Source organism: Phacochoerus africanus, chromosome 1 (assembly GCF_016906955.1).
Source record: "Phacochoerus africanus isolate WHEZ1 chromosome 1, ROS_Pafr_v1, whole genome shotgun sequence".
NCBI classification, from domain to species: domain Eukaryota; kingdom Metazoa; phylum Chordata; class Mammalia; order Artiodactyla; family Suidae; genus Phacochoerus; species Phacochoerus africanus.
In genome coordinates, this window is record NC_062544.1 from 248575134 (window position 1) to 248592009 (window position 16876).

The window sequence follows — 16876 nt, forward strand, 5'->3', positions numbered from 1 at the left end:
TTGGAGATCAAGATCAGAGAAGAAAGTGAGCTTCTGCCTTAGATTTCATCTGCAAGTTCTGTTAGTCTGTATCAGTGGAAACAGTAGGTACTCTAGCTGTGGTAGAGTGGGATAAGGGAGATTATATAAACCCTGACTGTGGCTATGAACTGAAGAGCTGGAGTGTGAGTTCAGCTAGAGAAGAGATGGCGGAGCTCACCAATTAAGAGTAAAGGGGAATGGGGAACCTCGCCATGTGGGGATATGCCATCCTCTTGGATTGATGGGGAGAAAAAAACTGTAAAAATGCTGCAAACTCAAAGGTTAAAGGGTAAGAAGAATATTTAAGGTCAATAACTAGAAAATGCTGGCTGTAAAAACCAAACTTACTCAGAGGCAGAAGAACAATGACAATGAGAGAGTGGGAGGGAGAAATCAGAATGTGATATGCAAAGCAACTTTGTTTCTCAGGCTTTGGAAATGGTATATCAGAAATCAGGGAGGAATGGTATCTGCCTAATTAACCAGTTTTGATACATGGTAAAGAAAAAGTAAAAACAAAAATAAAAACAACTATGGGAAACAGAAAGGACAGAGAGGATCATACCAACAGCTTTATTCTACATATGGTCCAGGGAGCCAAGGATCCATTTGGGAACTAGGATGAAGTTAAAGACTCAGCAGGACTTGCTTGCAAGGAAGAGGTGGGACACTAAGGAGAGAATAGGGGTCCCGCCCTATGGTAGCATAAAAGGAAGTAACAAGGAATTTTTTTTTCCCCTCTGCCAGTAAAATCTTGAACATCACTCAAGCTCTGAGGAATTTATTATTATTATTAAAATAGTATTTTAAAGAGCTGAAGGAAGATCTGTCAGCAGATCTTTGGGTCTCATGTGGTTCTCAAATACACAGGCTTTGGTACCATTATCAATCAATAAGAGCTTCAGTTCAGAAAACTGTCAAAGGACATTTTTCAGCTTAGATAAGTGAGGGAATGAGGGAAAAATCCTCTGAAAGAACAATCTCACAGACATATGGACTTAAAGGTAGAAAATGGTAGAGTGAAAAGAAATACTTCTTTGCTGTTATGCTAAAGATGGAGAAATAGAGAAAACATTTTCCTACAGAAATACCATTCTAGGAGTTCCCATTGTGGCTCAATGGTGAACAAATCCGACTAGGAATCATGAGGTTGTGGGTTTGATCCCTGGCCTTGCTCAGTGGGTTAAGGATCCAGCACTGCAGTGAGCTGTGGTGTAGGTCGCAGACTCAGCTCAGATCCTGAGTTTCTGTGGCCCTGGTGTAGGCTGGCAGCTACAGCTCCAATTCGACCCCTAGCCTGGGAACCTCCATATGCAGCAGGTGACTTTAGAAAAGACAAAAAATTAAATAAAAATTAAAAAAAATAACCATTCTAAAAGTTGGAGAACTTTTCCTCAGAAAAATGCTGAGGGTACTGTGCTCCTGAATCCCACATTCAATTACCTTTCTTCAGTGTTCCAATAATGTAGAAACCAAACAGAAAATAAAATTTGAGGGTTTGTTTGTTTTTTTTAGGGCCACACCCATGGCATTTGGAGGTTCCCAGGCTAGAGGTCGGATTGGAGCTGAAGCCTCTGGCCTACGCCACAGCAACTCAGGATCTGAGCTACATCTGTGACCTACACCACAGCTCACAGCAATGCCAGATCCTTAACCCACTGAGCAAGGCCAGGGATCGAACCTGCATCCTCACGCACTGTGAGCCATGAGAGGAACTCCAAAATTTGAGTTTTAAATATTCAGAATAATTAGCACCAAGGGAACACTACAGTACTCTAGGAAGCACCATGATATTGTTGTATTTTATTTAGAAGAAAGCAGAAACATTTCTAGAGGGGATTTAGTTTAATTAGATGGTGGATTTTATTCCCTCCTGAGCTATCAGAAATGCAGCATCACAACTGACTCTTGACATATTTATCCAACTTAGTCAAAGATTCACAGTTCTGAGCTCTAGACCACTAGCATACATGGATACCACCCCAATGAGGGAAAACCCAAGAAGCTTTGTTCCTCTTCTGTCAGTATCATTCCTAAAATTATCTCCAAATTTGCACTGAGGTTCAAGGTAGGGGGTGATAATATGAATGTAGACTATAGTAAGCTCTGGGTACTGGGAACACTACTTTTGGTTAGTAAACGCTACTATTTTGGAATTCAGTCTGTAAATTCTAAAATGCTGCAGAGTTATTTTTCTTTTATGCTTTAGACTCGACAACAAATATCGAATACAGGAAAAACTTAGAATAAGCCTAATCCTACTTTGGAAGTGTGTAAATATCTACTTTAATTCTGGAGAAAGCAAGTCAAGAAGCAGATGCTAAACAAACAAAAAAAAATGAAAAAACAAAAAAAAAATACATGAAGAGTGAAGTATTTAACTACTTAACATAGTTTCAGGTGGCATTAAAGAAGAATTTCTAGAGAAGGATAAAACCCTGAGTTCAGGATAGCTAAAGGAAGAAAAAAAGAGAATTCTATGCATAAAGGTATCATAAGCAAAAATACGTCAGAGTGAGAAAGAGTATGGTATATCCAGACAAATATGAGAACAGTGTTGCTGGACAGTAAAATGTCCAGAGACATGGCCAGAAAGAAAGACAAGGACCAAATCAAGGAGGGCTATATTTGCCCTGTTAAAGAGCACTCACTGGATCCTGTTGGTGCTAAAGACTCAACAAATGGGTTTACACTGAGGAGTAGCATAGCATTTGGATTTCAGGTATGTCAATCACACAAGCATCTTGGTAGATGAATGATTTAAGGGCTATAAAGGTACAAGAAAGAAACACAGAAAAGTAATGTAGTAAAGTACAAGACAAATGAGATCTGAATAAGAGCAAGAAAGATCATGTGCCAAATATTTAAGAGGCAAAAGGAGTAGAACTTGGTAATTAATTGTGATAGAAGGCAAAATCAAGAACTGCCAAACAGGAAGAGGAGAACTCAGAAAAGGAAGTTGCTTGTAAGAGATGGTGATGAATTCTGTTTAGGATCTCTTAATGTGAGGTACTCTGGGGCATCTAGGTTGAAATACTCAGCAAACTATTGGTATACTTATCTGAAACTCAAAAAAAATATCTCTAGAGATATACTAAAATAATAAAAGTTTAGATAAGATTACTTAGGGAGAAAATGTATAATTAGAGTAGTGGTAGCCCAAAACATTAATATTTAAAGGGAAGATTAAAATAACAAAGGAAGAGGAGTTCCCATTGTGGCTCAGTGGTTAGTGAATCTGACTAGGAACCATGAGGTTGAAGGTTTGATCCGCATTGTCATGAGCTGTGGTGTAGAACACAGATGTGGCTCAGATCCTGTGTTGCTGTGGCTCTGGCACAGGCTGGCGGCTATAGCTCCAATTGGACCCCTAGCCTGGGAACCTCCATATGCCGCAGGAGCGGCCCTACAAAAGACAAAAAGACCGAAACAAACAAACAAACAAAAAAAAAAAACAAAAAAAAAAGAAAGAAAGGAAGAGAGGAAGGAAGAAAGAAAGGAAAAAGAGTAGTTAGAAGAATTTGAGGAAAATTAAAACACTGTCAGGCTACACAAGCTAAAAGAGAATTTCAAGGAAGACGTTATCAAGACCAAATGCAAAACATAACCCCAGAAGATGATCACTAAAAAGGATCATTGGATTTGGTGATCTAGAAGTCACTGATGATTTTAGCAAGAGCTCATTACATCAGATGTAAAGCAAACCACTGTAGAAGGAGATGAGGGTGGGGGGTCAGAGAAGTACACAAGTGGAGGTAGGAGACATTACCACTCCTTTGAGATATTTAGATGAAAAGCAAAAAAAGACTGAACAATACTTCCTAAGAAAATGTTGGCTTAAGAGAGAGTCAGGAAAATGAGGGCTGTTACCAGCATTAGAAGCTACAGTTTTACTACTAATAGTGAGAGAAGAGTCTGGTTCAGACAAAAGGTAAACATTACATGTACCAACCAAAAGCTGCGACTCCCATGTAACTTATTAGCAAGAACAGCAAAATTGAATTGTGCCACAGGATCTCTAATAAGAAACAAAGAAACAATGATAAGACTCAAAGGGATGAGGTTTCTGGCTCTGCCACTTAGTAGCTGTGTGATCTTGGGCAAGTTAGTTCTTTGGCTCTCAATTTCGTCATCTAGGAAGTGAGGATAATAATAGTACTTATAAATTTTCTAAAAATTGAATAAGATACTGATACAAAATGCTAATAAAGTGCTGGCTTAGAGTTGGACCTCAAATTTGTCTTTATTGAAGACAACACAAAAATTATACAGTGCTTAAAGAACTTCACTTTTTTAAGAGGCATAATTAGTTGTGCCTTCATGACAGGTCCTCATGGCATCCTGATTTACAGGTTCATAATTTAAATAAGTATAATCACAGGTCCATAATTAGTTTCAATAAATAGGTCATCATTAGTCCACTTAGAAGAAAAAAAAAAAAAAGCAAACCAAAAAAAAAAAAAGACCACTGTAGGTAAACACACTAACACCACTGTCATACATGTATATATGTATACATGCTATAAATCAGTACAAGAAAAACCAAGTACTCAACTGTGATTTTAAATTCAAAAGAATCTTTCTCTTCTATGGCACTGAGGTACAATTCTCATTAATTTCTGTAACAAAGTATACACTGCAGAGACTTGTTCATCTCCGTGTCAAAAATGAATTAAACATAACTCTGAATAGTAATAAGTGCTGTAATGTTGTCTCCCTTTTTAATTTACATGTGCAGTATTCTTTAATGATATAGTATGCAACTCTGCTAGCCAATCCAAAGACACAAAAAAGATTCAATTATTCGCTAGCTCTGTAAGCAGTTACATATTTTCCTTATGTATCAGAATTTCATTACTGCTGAAACAGATAAAAAGACAACATATAGTAAAATATCTTATGATCAATAATCGAGTCTAAGGATCTGGGAAAAATGCTTAAGAATACGTTTAATTTCATAATATAAGTCCTCATTATTGCTAAGATGAATGCTGTCACCTTTTAAAACATCTTCTTTTTAATAAAAAAAAGAATAAAAACATTTGTAAAGCTTTAGGCAAAATAATAAAAATACAGGTCTATAATTAAGATGTCATTAAGTAATCTGAACTGACATGATTATTTAAGAAAACATCAAGTATGCTGTTTGGTAGTTACAGAAAATGTATATAGTGGCCAAATTTACATACAGAAATTATCATGCACAGATTTTTAAGTCAGTAGGAACTACAGTTTCTTCCAAAAGTCCTTAAGTTCTTTTTCTCCAAATAAGTTTACCTAGCAGAAATATTATTTCTTGGGTGAATTAATGCAGCTGCAAATAAGTATACAGTTAAAACCTTCACAGCACATCCTAATTATCTTTTTAAAATTCAGCTCTATACTTCAAGTACAGTAGTCACTAGACTGCCAAAAGGACAGGAAGCACAGCAATGAGACTAAAGAACTGGAATTTATGCCTTTGAAAATATTTGACAGATATTAAGCAACTAAAACTGGGATGTTTGGCTTTTAAAGTTAATTTTTAAATTTAATTTGTAACATCAAAGTAAGAAAGATGCAACCCTTTTCCTGTTTAGTAAATTCTCACTTTATAAAACTGAAACAAACAAACAAAAAAAACCTTTTTCCTCCCTGCAGTACCATACAATAACTGAAACTCACAATATTAGTACTGAAACACTGAAAAAATAAAGTGCCATGTTAAAAATTAAATAGCGTTTTCAAATAAAACACACATAAAACTCATTTCACATAATTGCATTACTTCTTACACCCACCTGGTAGTTATTTCAGGTATTGTAAATGGTATTTCTGTTAATAAAAGGCAATTTCACCCACTCAGGGAAACCAAAAATGTATTACGCTGTGTGATAAATTAAGGGTAAAATGACATTATATGTTGAAGTGAAGGGTAGGGTGACAGGGTAAAGACAATGCCTTTGTCATCCTTCACAAAATAATTTTGCTGGCATTGGAATAGTCAATACAAAGGAATGAAGGAGTTACCCCAGGTCTGGACTGAATACCCTGTTTGTACCAATCACTGTCTAGCTACCACTGTTCCTTTTGTGGCAGTTAGACCCTTACAAAGAAGTGATTCTTTGATTAAACCAACAACAACCTAGATTCAACATGTAATGAAAAATATAGTTTTTAAATAACTTGAATGAGTTTGATTCCTGGTAGAGTCAATGAAAATATCAAGATTAATTAAAGCTACATAAACATATATTACAGGCAGTGCTTATAAAAACCAATTTGTATTTCCTGTACACTTCACTTTTCTTCCCCTTAACAAGATATTGAGCAAATGTCTAAATTAATTCAAGTATCTTAAAATGTAAACTTCTATGCAGGTAACAGATACCACATCTCTTTAGATAGCAAAAGATAATCATAAGGTAGAAAGAAATATAGGATGAAAACTAAATCCATTTCTTTCATTTTTTCTACTGAAGTCAGTCAAGAAGCATTTGTTTCACATCTCTATTGATGAGGTGTTCCCAGGGCAAGATCGGCCCAAACGCAAGTTCATTTAGTAGCTGGAGCCTATTACACTTTCCCCTCCCCACCTCAATACCGGTTTCGGGTTTGGATGCCCTTAAATAGTACGGTTCCAAACTGAAGGAAGAGAAAACCAAGCACACTGAACCAACAAGAAATTTATCGAAGCACCAAGTCTAAAGACACTGAAGGGCTAGCTAGCTGCATCCTGCCTCCAAGAAAGGCTCAGGATCCCGCTAAAGGAGAAACCTGAGGTGGGGGTGGGTTGGGGAGGGATGGGGGGCAGGGTTGTTAGCTGTGTTATCAGAAGGAAGAAACCAGACTGCTCAGGTGAGTTTGAGGTGGGGCAAGTCGGAAGAGACAGGGAAGCAAAAAAGTGACGCATGAAGGCGGTCACCTGTGGGGCCACTAGATCCCGCCCCGCCCCCAGGAACAGCAACAAGAATCGCGGCCTGAAGCCCCCAAAATACGCCATGAAAACGCAGGGCTGGGCCTCTTCGTGCCAGCCTGGAACTCACCATCCACGGTTTTCTTCTTGAAGAGGGACGCCATGGTCAGAAACCGCTCCCGTGCTGCCCGGCTCGGCCCGGTCCGGCCCGCGACTGGGAAAGGACAGGAGAGAACGGACAGGCCTTTGGAATGTTCGGGATGGCGGAGCCGATGAACAAGAGAAGAAGGGGGGGTAGCCAGACAGAACCCGCGGAGGGCGAGTATCCACCAAGCCTGCCGCAGCCGAGTTGCCGGAGCTCAGGTGACCGCGAACTAAAGCACTTTTTGGAGAAGTCACTTCTAGGCGGCGCCTGCGCGGTCTGCGCGTGCGCCTGCGCACTGCGGTGCCTGAAGCCGCGGCTGCTGCCCTCACTTCAGACGCTGCCCACTCCTCCCTTTTACCGGGTGGCGGAGGGGTGAGTTCCGCAAAGCTTGCCCTGGTACAAGCGAGCTGGCGACCGCGGGTGGTGTTGGTGGGCTTTTAGGTGCGGGTCCTTTGCTGAATGCTGACAGAGATGAGCCCTACCTGGCACTCTCCTAGCCCCGAGAGAAGCTGGAATTAGGGGTTCCCAGGGTGCTGAGATAAGTGTGGGTAGTTCTGGAACCAGTTGATTTACGACCGGCCCTCTTGCAGTCAGTATGAAGGCTTCCCTAAGTGTAGGGGCTGGTGGTAAATGCTGAGGTCCGTGCCCGGGTAGTGTGTGTCTCAGGAGTTCACACCCTTTTCTGCCCTCTCTTAGAGATCTCCCGAAGCCCACCGCGCAGTCTTGCAGGACCGAGGCCCTCGCTTCGACCCCGGGTGTAGGGCCAGGGGATTCAGTTTCTAGGCTTGGGGGTGGCAGGGGTGAAAGGTTTTGAGGAGTAACTTTCTTAATGTGGCATTTTTTATCTAACGTTCTTGGCTAGAAACAGGAAAAAAAATCTACACAGATTTGAATACCAGTTTAAATGTCTAAAACTATTAAAGAAATAGTTTTATCTAAATATCTAAATATCTAAATATCTAAATTTCTAGTAATTGCTCAAGAAAAAATTGATGGCCCACACTGGGAACCTGTTAGACTGTTACATAGCTGTATATTAGTGTTCACTGTGGAAAAAAGCCCTATATTATGTAAAAGGAAAAGCATAATGAATTATTTAGAGTCCTGTGTATAAGCATAAATATGGGAAATACTGTCTTTGGATCAAGACCTTGAGTTCATTGTTCATTTTGTGAATTTGTGTCTCTCTCTGTGTGTGCACATCTCTATTTAATATATTATTTTATTATTTAGAATCTTAATTTTGCTTTGAGCTTTTTTCTCCCAAACTAGTCATGCTTTAAGCAATGCTACCTTCCACAGGATGAAAATAATAGTACCTTTTTTCCAAAGATGTGTTTCTGATAGGAAAACTTCTCAATAACAGTGTCAATATTATTAGTCACCTCTGGCTTTATGAATCATGTCTCAAGGGTTTTTATGTATTTGGGGTAGTCAGACTTCCTTTACCCATTTCTCACTGCCCCCCCCCCCCCCATAGGACAGCAAAGCCCTCAGGGCCGCTGATAATCCTGCTGTTGCTGCTACAGTTTAGCTAAGAGTCTGTTCATGAAAACTTTTCTCAGAACGACATAGTGGTATGCAAGGCATAAGTGTCTTACTCCCTCTCAAAGTACTTGAGATATTGTGAGAAGGTGAAGAGCTAAGGAAATGGGGAAAAAAAATGTAGGCAGAAGATAGTCTTTGCACCCAAGGCCTGGCCTTTCCTGCAGTAAGCTGTATGGCAAGAAGGAGGTTTGCCCTGGCTGCCTACTGTAACAAATGGCATTGAGCTGTGCTTGAATGCCTGAGAGGCAATAAGCTGTTATGTGTCTAGTAATCGTACTCCTCCCTGCTGCAGTCACCCTTGTTTTATTACTCCTATACAATCCCCCCCACTGACCCAATTGTAACAGTTGGGAAAATGCCAAAATACTTAGCAGCAACCATATGGAAGACCCTCAAAAGTGCTCAGCAGGAGCTAAAGATAGGGCTTGTTCATTACAATAAAGACAGAATAGAAATACTTAGTATTTACACTCAGCACTCTAATAGCTTAACTCTCCCCTAGTTTGAAGCAGGCTGATATTCAGCTGATGTGCACCAGGCTGATGTGTATCCATTCTGTTTAGTTCTTGGCCAAACTGTACCTGTTCATTTTTGTAGATCACTTCTTATTGAAGGGTATATGCACTTAAATATAACTGAGATTTAGGACACCAAGGAGCCATAAACTAGAATGCAATGGTATTTTTCATTAGTTTAAAACCATCATCATCACATACAAACTCCCTGAATCCAGACACATTTATAAGCATAGCAGATAGAGAAAACATTTTAATATTATTCTTTTTAAGTCTCATTTAAAAAAAATGAACTACTATCTTATGGCCACATCATTATGACCCCATACATGTCTTCCAAATTGCTCAGTGAAAAGTATTATATATCTAATGACATAAACCATGTTATATGCTAGGGATATAACTATAAAGAAACAAATACAGTTCCTCCACCATTTTCTCTTACCCACCTCCCTACCAGATTTTTCATCTTTTATCATTCACTTGTTACTCTCTGACACCAGTTCCAACCTGTGGGATTTTTTTCTCCAACACCAGCTCTGTCCTACAATTCAACTCAGTTAGGGTTAGGGTTCTGACACTGTCTACTGAGAGACAGAGTCAGATCCACAGCATAAGGGCTTGGTCCCAAAAGACTGTCCCCACTTCGGGTCCCAATAACAAGTCTAGGTGGTTACTTGTGCTTCTGACCATCTAGCTGTTAATCAGAGTTTTCTATTACCCCTACCTTGGGTTCAAGTGACTTCTTAGATTATCTCACAAAACTCAGGAAACCAGTTTACTCACTAGGCTACCAGTTTATTACAAAGGATATTGAAGGATGCAAATCGACAGCCAGAAGAAGAGATATATATAGGGCAAGGTCTTGAATGTAGGACCTTCTGTCCCCAGGGGTTTGAGGCCCAAGTACAGTGGCACATGGATGTGTTCTGGTTCACCCAAGCTGGAAGCTCCCTACACCCTAATCTTTTGGAGTTTTATGGAGGCTTGTTCCATGGGTATGCATCATTAAATCATTGACCAGTGGTAACTGAACTCTAGCCCCTCTCCCCTCTCCAGAGTTTGGAGGAAGGAGACTAAAATTTCACCCCTCTAAACTCATGGTTCCCCTGGTAACCAGCCCCAACCTTAGATTCTTTCCAAAAGTCACCTCATTAACATAAACTCGGATGTGTTTGAAAGGTATTTGTTATGAATGTCAACACACCTTTATTGCTCTTATCATTTAAGAATTCCCAAGGGTTTTAGGAGCTTTGTACCAGAAATGAGGATGAAGACACTATATATATACATATATATATTCCTCATTATAAATCATAATATTGCAATTGTCCATCACAGAGAAATAGGATTATGCTCCATATAAGAAATAGAGCTTTTAAAAGCAGAGCTTTTCTAAAATAGGATAGGTGCTATGTGAGTTTTTTGTCACAGAAGTGTTCAAGCAGGAGCAGGCTGTTGTAGAAAGAATTCCTTTAAATGATCAAAGGCTTGACTGGAAGGTTTCTAAGGTTCCTTTACATTTTGGATTTTTGTTATAAATAAAATATTGCTCAGACCAAATTGTGTAATATGATTTTTCATACCCTACAGATAATCCTATCAAATCTTCTTGGCTTCACCTTTAAAGATATGGTAAAACCAAAAAAGACATAGCATTTCACCACTTTGAATCATCTTAATTGAGGTAACTTTCACTTTTCTTCTATATCATTACCACCTGTTATTTGTCTGCTTGCATCCTTACCTCACTCCTCTCTTGTCTTAGTATAAGAGTGATCCTATTAAAATGTAAATCAGGGCATGCTATTCTGTTTCTCAGAAAGCAACATAACCTGAATACTTACGTCTGGACCACATATATGTGTGTGAACTCGTGCGCCCACACATATCTGTTCTACAGATTGAACTTCTGTTATTCATTCATTAAGTGTGCAAATTTTGCCATCCAGGTTGAACTCCTAATTATTTCACTTCCTTTGTCATTCACATGGAACATAATTGTTTATATGTGATCCTAAAATTATACTGTCTATTGTCTGCCTTCTGTACATGGAATTTCTGATAGCACCTTCTTTGATTTCATTACCATTTTTTTTTTTTACCTTTAGAACATTCCATCTGACTTTTAGTTATTTTTGTAATATTTTTATTTTTTCTATTATAGTTTATTTACAATGTTATATTTATGCTGTACAGCTAAGTCTAAGTGACCCAGACATACATACATATATATATATATATATATATATATATATTCATTCTTTTTTTCATATTACTCCATCCTGTTCCATCACAAGTGGCTAGATATAGTTCCCTGTGCTATACAGCAGGATCATATTGCTTATCAACTCCAAATGCAATAGTTTGCATCTACTAATCCTAAACTCCCAGTCCATCTCACTACCATTTTTGACTATCATATTCCTTGAATTGCGTCAAACTTTTAGTCAAGTAAAACTTTTAATATTTTTAAAAAATATAAATTCTTACTCAGTTCTCCCATCCTATACTTGATTATGGACAATTTTAACCTAAATACAAAAGTTTTTATGCATCACTAGAGAGGACATGCATACATCTTTGTATTGATTCACTTATAAGTACTTTTGGGGCATTGAAACTGTGAATCTATTCACACAAAATCATCAAGGTTTCATTTAACTTTCATTTTAAAGACCATTCTGAAGATTTCTGTAATCTTTAAGAAGACAGAAAAACTTTTCTGCCAAGATCAAGGTATAGTATGCCTATGTTGTATCACATTTAATCAGTTACAGCAACCAGAAAGATAAAAGAGGTGAGTTGAATTTGGCATAATTCATTCAAGTGGAAATAATATTCACGCCATGAGATCAACAATTTCTTTTCTGAATATTAATAAACATAACAACCTATTTAAGAGTGTTTTCTAAAGTATTTTATAACAGTTTCCTCTTTGAGTACCAGTATATTTGCCATTTTTCAATCCTTTGATAACTTAGGTTATAATTTTAATGGAATCCTCTTCCATTCTTTTGTCCCTTGAAGGTATATATCATGGCATCATAGTTGATAGTGATAACTTTGGACATAGACTGCCCAGGTCTGTAACCAGCTCATCCTCTGTATAGCATCAGACATAGAGCAAGTCATTGAACCTCTCTATGTTCATTTTATCCCATGTAAAATAGGATATATTAGTACTACTTGGAAATGAGTGTTGAAAGAATTAAATGAGCTAATCTATATACGCACAGAGTAGAACCTAATACACATTAAGCACTGTAGGATATTGGGTCTCTATGTTATTCTTCCTAGCTTTTACCTTTTCTGTGTTTTCTCAAGAGTAATCGCTTCACTTTGAAATCCACTCATCTGTAATGGAGAAAATATAAATCTTCAATTTATGTTTTTTGATTCAGATCCTGGTTACCTTCACTCTATCAACCACCTCACCCCACTCTACCCCCCCATTAGCCCATATCTTTCTCCTTAATTAGAAAAAAAAATCTGTTTTTCTTGTCCTTGATTTTGTCATTTATATAAGTTGACTGTGGGAATATGTGTCTAACATTGGTATTTATTGTATTGAGAGGATTAATTACAGGTTTGTTTGTGTTGTTTTTTTCTCTCCAGCATCTGATCCTAAGCTCCTTAGGTTCAGAGAGACTCTCTTGCCATACTCTTCAGTCATTTCCTACTGGAATGTAAGTATATTTAGTCAAAACTTAATAATACAATAACATCTTTTATTATCTATGTTTCATATTTTAATTCCAAAATGACATGATATATATATTTAGTACCTTTGTGTTGACTTGACACAGTCAGTTTCAAGTCTTAATCTATCTGAAAGTAGCCAACAGATCCATCCCCATAACCAACATAGGTCTGGAGAGCTTGGTTCCAAGTCAAAAATAATCTAAAGATAAATGTGGATATCCCTTTTTTTTTGTTTCTGGTTTCACTTAGGTTCAAATTTGGACAGACTATAAGCTGTTTTGCTATTTCACTAACTTACCCCCTATATTCTGCCTTACATTTAATAATACTATAGTATAAAATATGACTCTATAAACAAAATTAGGAATAGCATGTCAACTTATATAGCATTAAAAATTTTAGAGAAATAGAAACTTAGGATAGAAAGAGTCATTGGCAAAGTCTAAATTCTCTTGTTTCTTAAAAGACATAAACAAGAGAGACATTTAAAAGCCCTTCAAAGTTGTATAGCTAACAGGGTGCTGAGTCAACATGTGGGGACAGACTCCTTTGGTGTGTTTATGCTTCATTGTCAATGATGTCAGCTCTGTTTGTCAGTTACCATGTGACTGTGACTAAATAGGTCATATGTGCTCAGGGAGCAAGACTATGAAGAGTATGGACTGTCTAATGTTCCCACTTCCCTATTTGCTCACAGGTGAACACAAGGTTTGATTTCAGGAGAAAGGTAAGCAAGAGTAGGATCTCCTGTTGTACCTTCTCTTTCTAGTTCCCATCTCTTGTCAGGGCTTATAATGTACATGTAAATCCCTCTCTCTCAGCTTCTCCAAATTCAGAGCAGATTTGGCAGTGCTTGTTCTATCTATCTATCAGGACAACACTCAAATGAGATTATCTCACTACATGGGAATAATTTTTGTCCATTTCACATCAATTAATGCATGCAGTATTTTCCCATGTTTTACCGTGTTCACCAAGTTTTGGCATTAAAAGACTGATTTTTTTGCTATAGTTTCTGCCCCCATGATTTTATAGTTCCAGAAATTCATCTTTTTTCTCTTTGTCAAATCTTGCTTTTAAAAATATCTGCAATAAAGAATGAGTCAGACTAGTCAGACATTTAGTCAGTGAAAAGCTAAATGAGTATCCTAAATGTGTATGGTTGCACATCATTGGTTTTATAGTGGAAAAGAGTTCATATGTTATTTGGAATATGTAGCAACATGATCCTTTTTGAAAAATAAACTAAACTTTGCCCTGAATTCCTCACAGTGTTAATAGGAGTTGCACATGAGTAAATCAAGACAGAATTTCTGCCCCCTGGCACAACACAGCATATGTATATATTTGCTCTTCAATCCAATAAGGACTCTAGAGTATAGAACTACTACCATACAAAATAGAAATGAACTTCAACATAGGGGTAATGGATTTGGTTCTTCAATAAAATAAACCTTAATAGCTATCTCACTTTCTTTTTCAAATGAATAGAAATTAAGAGAGGTTCTGGATCTTGGTAAATTAGTAAGTATGAATAATTTACTAAAATAATGGCATTACATTTTCTATACACATAATCTGGCCTTTGATAGAAATACTTATTTCAAGCTACATTTAAGTGGCCTTCTTGTCATTGCTTTACTCAGTCATGTAACAAACACTTAAAGAGCGCCTATGGTATGAAATATTTAGTGCTAGTTAGTAACTATGAGGGATCTAAAAATGAACTTGACATGGATTTTATTCTAAAGAAGTTAAAAGTCTATTAATATTATTAGAGGTACATCAAGAATTAAATGATAAGTCATAATATATGGCCATTGGAGCATTAACAAAATTAATTTATGACTGTAAATTTGAAATTTGGTAATCTTTCAGATAGTTGGGCTATAATTAATATATTGTGTTTAGAAATATATCTTCATTGTTTTTATAAAGTTTTCCTCTTAAATATGTTTCTCTTACATGCAAGGACGTGACTCAGAAGCTCAAAGGTGCCTAAGAGTAGACAAAAAAAAACAGTTGTGAAAATAATTTTCAATATTATTGATGCAAAGAAATTTAGGAATCATCAACCTGAACTTACTGATAAACACAATAGCAGTGATAAGTAATATCTGAATTATGTAATGTTCAGACTCTGGAGGAATGCGGTATTACATTTTCACAGTTTAATATGAGAATTGCTTATCTCCTCTCCTTATTTCTGCTTTATTTGCAAGAATTACAATTCAGTTTTCAAAACATGTAATTAAAAAATTAAACACAATGTTATTTTTTATTATAAAATTTTTAAGATAATCAGTCATAAAAAAAGGACCTGGGCCTGGGCATTCAGTTTGTTGAAATGTTGTTAATATGTATGTAGACCCAGTTGTGGGATTAGTCTCTCTACCTGAGACTAAGTTTTTACAAGGTCCTTAGGATAACACAATCAATCATCATATTTGATGGTGATTTATTTTGTGTATGGAATAAATAGGTATAAAGAAGGGAGTGCCCATTGTGGCTCAGTGGGTTAGGAATCTGACATAGTGTCCTTGAGGATGAGAGTTTGATCCCTGGCCTCACTCAGTGGGCTAAGGATCCGATAGTGCCACAAGCTGCAGTGTAGGTGGCAGATGTGGCTGGGATTCAGCGTGGCTATGGCTGTGGCATAGGCTGGGAGCTGCAGCTGATTCGACCCCTAGCCTGGGAACTTCTATATGCCACAGGTGAGGCCCTAAAAAGAAAAAAAAAGGTATTAAAATATGTTTTCTGCCAAGTTAAGAATAATCTATTTTACAAGATGACAGCCAATCCCACAAGCAGAGCAACTTGTATTAAGAGGGTTAAATTGGTAGTTAAGAATAACAAACTGATTTGTCACATGGTAACAGACTTAATTGGTTAAAACCGTTTTTATGACAACAGCTACTGCCTTTGGAGATGTGGAAAGTCTCAACTACAATTTTTAGATTAGTTGGAACAGGATATTGATCTATAAAAGAAGCTGTTCAGAAGTAGATTACTCCCAACTTTTCTCTTGGATGTCTACCCTTGGTTTTACTACCAGAAGGATATTGTATGAGTTTCCTATTACTGCAGTTACTTACCACAGACTTAATGACTGAAAACAACTCAAATGAATTATTTTTCAGTTACGGAAGTCAGGAGTCTGAAATTGGGTCTTAATGGACTAAAATCAGGGTTTCATCAGGAATGTGTTTCTACTAGTGGCTGCCTGAATTCTTTGGCTCATTGCTTCTTCTTCCATCGTCAAAGCCTGCAAGGCAGCATCTTCAAATCTGTCTCTCTGACTGTTCCAACCTCCTTCCACGTGTAGTAAGTTGTTACATTGGGCCCACTCAGATATTCCAGGATAATCTCCTTATTTTCAAGTCAGCTGATTAGCTACCTGAATTCTATCTGTAAATTCCTTTGCCATGTAACATAACATATTTGTAGGTTCCAGGCATTAGGATGTGAACATCTTTAGGGATAGCATTCCATCTACCAGAGGTGAGACTAAGTTTTTATAAAAAGTATGAATCGTCAGTCCTGCGTCAACATTCTTTGGGCTATTCCAGTTGTAGATCATTTCCCCAATGCTATCTAATTCCTCTCATTTGGTTCTAAACAGTACTGTCGACCTCACTGATATGATAGACTACTCTTTTCTGCTGTTGTGCATCATGGTTAGATGTGTTCAAAATGTTAACTTAGCTAACTTTCATTTGTCAGGAGTGTTCTTTTTTTCTTTTTCCTTTTTAGGGCCGCACTTGCAGCATATGGAAGTTCCCAGGCTAGGTGTTGAATCAGAGCTGCAGCTGCCTGCCTACACCACAGCCACAGCAATACCGGCTCCGAGCTGCATCTGCAACCTATACCACAGCTTGTGGCAACCCACTGAGCAAGGCCAGGGATTGTACCTGCATTCTCATGGATACTATGCCAGGTTCTTAACCTACTGAACCTCAGTGGGAATTCCAGCAGGAATATTCTTAATGCTTTCTCACATCAGCTCTAGCAGATTTCTAGGAAAGGGACTAAAAGACATTTGGATGA

General features: G+C 37.6%; 1 protein-coding gene and 1 long non-coding RNA gene across 7 annotated transcripts in view; one reads left to right on the top strand and one right to left on the bottom strand.

Moving 5' to 3' along the window:
• The window catches only part of CHMP2B (charged multivesicular body protein 2B), a 36269-nt gene extending 28955 nt beyond the window's left edge, over positions 1–7314 (bottom strand). Inside the window, exon 1 of the mRNA XM_047794373.1 lies at positions 7047–7314. Within this exon, the coding sequence (XP_047650329.1) occupies positions 7047–7080 (34 nt within the window). The 5' untranslated portion in view covers positions 7081–7314. The remainder of the gene's footprint in view (positions 1–7046) is intronic.
• An 11-nt stretch (positions 7315–7325) lies between these two features.
• Positions 7326–16876, top strand: part of LOC125134813 (uncharacterized) — a 50379-nt gene continuing 40828 nt past the window's right edge. For 5 of the 6 annotated variants that reach the window (XR_007136833.1, XR_007136814.1, XR_007136825.1 and 2 more), the window contains exons 1-4: positions 7326–7433; positions 10718–10811; positions 12743–12813; positions 13527–13556. This is a non-coding gene — a long non-coding RNA (uncharacterized LOC125134813). The remainder of the gene's footprint in view (positions 7434–10717; positions 10812–12742; positions 12814–13526; positions 13557–16876) is intronic. The other variant, XR_007136820.1, reaches the window with a different exon arrangement.